Here is a 2,546-nt window from a genome sequence, read left to right as displayed (position 1 = left end):
CTTTGGAATGAGCTTGTAGCAGCAAGGCTACAAGCCAGTACTTAGATCTCAGGACAAAAACAAATGAAGGATGTACTCTCGCTTCTTCAGATACACAAAACCTTTTGGCACTGTTTCTTAAGACAACTATAGTTTGATGATATTGGTACCCTAAATCCCCAGCACGTTAACTTACCTATTATAACATGTGGTTTCTTGGCTAAGGCCAGAGATTGAGACATCGTGTCAATTCCACCCACAATAACCGCTGCAGGACAAATAGAATATAGTGAATTTCTCAGTGTAGCACCAGCCAGTCCCTGGCACCATAGTGTTTCCTCCTACTCCCTGCCACCCACAATAACTCTGTACAAATGAAAAGCTACTTATCTTTATGAGAATTCACTTTATTTTAGCACACCTAACCTTCCCAGGCCTCTTAAGCCATACAATTAAGTCCTTACTGGCCTCAGGTATTTTATTTTTGGGGTATTTTATTATTTATTTTTCCTTTGCAATCTAGAGCTGACAAACTTCAGTAACGAAGAAAACTGCTCCAATATTACAAAGCTACTTACTACTCTGGACACCAATGGAGGATCCAAGAGCTTCAAACTGCTCTGAGATTTGGAAGGCCAGCTCCCTTGTTGGTGTGAGGACAAGAGCAAATAATCGCTGGGGTGTTTCCAGCAGCGCTTGAAGAATTGGCAAAGCAAAGGCTCCTGTTTTTCCAGAGCCAGTTTCTGCCAGTCCAATGATATCTCTGCCTACAAGGAGCAGCAAGGAGGGAAAAAACTGTTACAAATCTAGACCAGAGAAAGAAGCCTTTAAAGCACCATGCAATAAAGCACAAGAATTCCTTAAGGATAGAAAAAAAAGGGAGACACACAAAGGATAAAGAAGAACAAAGAGACAAAACAAAGAATTTCAGAACATCTCTGCAGCATTTTCAGTGCTACTTCATTTGTACAATAATTACAGTCTCAATCCTCTCCATTCTCTAGCTAAACTTCTGCCAATATACAGATTTTCACCTGAGCTTTAGATTCAAAAAAAAGATTTATTCTATTATTTCTCAAATCTGTCTGCCAATTTACAGCCTATTGCTTCCATCTGGGTGAGTATTCTAGACCAACTCTTGTCTATTTACTGGTTTATAAGGAAACAAATGCCAGTGTTTGAAATTTAGGTCATATCAACTACAAGACAACAGCACTATAAAACACATTTCACAAGCCACAATCAATTTTGTGCCATTGATTAAGAAAGTAATCTAAACCAGTTTGCAGCAGGAGGGATTAGGACAGCAAGTTCTTTGCCCAAAACCAGTGCAGGCAACAGGGTAGAATTAATCAGCAGAATACATTTTGAACTCAAACTCCTACAGCTGAGAAGAACATGCTGCCAACAGGCCTTAAAGTGGAGACAACTCAGGAAGGCAATCTTACCTTTGTTTTTTTCAAGAGAATCTTACATGTGGAGTAAAAGAGTTTGACAACAGTTGAGTACTAGGACAGAGTAGACACTGAACGTTTATTCCCATTCTCTCACTACATTTTTCTGTTCCTGCTTCACAGTGTGTTTTCTTTTTAAAAAACAAAACAAAAAACCCAACCCAATATTCTAGAGACAGAAATGTTTGCTGAATTCAGTAACTTATTTTTCTGTAATTCCATGATGTTCACAGAAAGTCACTGTGGTTTGGTTATCACTCACTCCAGAAATCTAACTTCAAAGAATTGCCTGCTCACAACAAAGCAGATTACACAAGCTGTGTAATCAGTCAAAGCATCTCCAGTTTCAGACACACTGTAGGTCTCCAACCAGAAGATGCACAGTCCTAAATTTATGAAGAAGTTTCCTGTGTGTCCTTGAATATTCCAGAAATAAAATGGTCGAGGTGGACTAGCAGCTCAACTGATTGACAGTAAGTCTGTTTAACATGGAGTGTCAGAACTAAGCCAACAGTAGAGAACAGTCAAGAACCCACATTTGTACCCCTTTGAAAGTTTGCAATTGCAGGCAGTGTTATAGGAGAAATTAGTATTCCAAGCTCCACCTAGGAAGGACACAAGAATGAACACAGAGACCACTTCTAGACAAGAGATTTTCAATGACGAAGATGTGAGAACACTCTCATCCCTGCCACTTAACTTCTCAGTCAGCAAAATTAATTCACATAAGGCTCCTGGGGCATTCTCAGATTCGGTATCACAGAAGCATGCTGCTCACCTTGGAGAGCCACTGGAATAGCCTCAACTTGGATCTTGGTTGGCATCTTCCATCCTAACTGGTCACAAGCTTCACACAGGACATCTGTCACCCCCTGAACATTAGCAAAAAGATAAAAAGGAAACAAATATCACCAAGGATGTCACCAAATCATACCCTTAAATACATGCTGCAACAAAGCCAAGCTTGTCTCTAGCAGAAACAAACACTATCAGGTCCTCAATGCAACCACATGAAAGGGCAAGCTGCTCAGAGCGATCCCCACCTCCATCAGTAACTTCCCTGTTAGAAGTGACTGCCATCAGTGAGAAACTAGCCATTTTCTTCCCAGTTTA

General features: G+C 40.3%; 1 protein-coding gene across 1 annotated transcript in view; it reads right to left on the bottom strand.

The window, feature by feature from the left end:
- DDX47 (DEAD-box helicase 47) overlaps window positions 1-2,305 on the bottom strand; it is a gene marked incomplete at its 5' end in the record, with an annotated part of 8,111 nt that extends 5,806 nt beyond the window's left edge. The window contains 3 exons of the mRNA XM_010168544.1: window positions 176-247; window positions 558-746; window positions 2,212-2,305. Of these exons, the coding sequence (XP_010166846.1) occupies window positions 176-247; window positions 558-746; window positions 2,212-2,305 (355 nt within the window). The remainder of the gene's footprint in view (window positions 1-175; window positions 248-557; window positions 747-2,211) is intronic.
- Window positions 2,306-2,546: the final 241 nt, after the last annotated feature.

Source organism: Antrostomus carolinensis, unplaced genomic scaffold, assembly GCF_000700745.2.
Source record: "Antrostomus carolinensis isolate BGI_N321 unplaced genomic scaffold, ASM70074v2 scaffold19205, whole genome shotgun sequence".
In the NCBI taxonomy this organism is placed as follows: Eukaryota; Metazoa; Chordata; class Aves; order Caprimulgiformes; family Caprimulgidae; genus Antrostomus; species Antrostomus carolinensis.
This window is presented reverse-complemented; position numbering and strand designations above follow the sequence as displayed.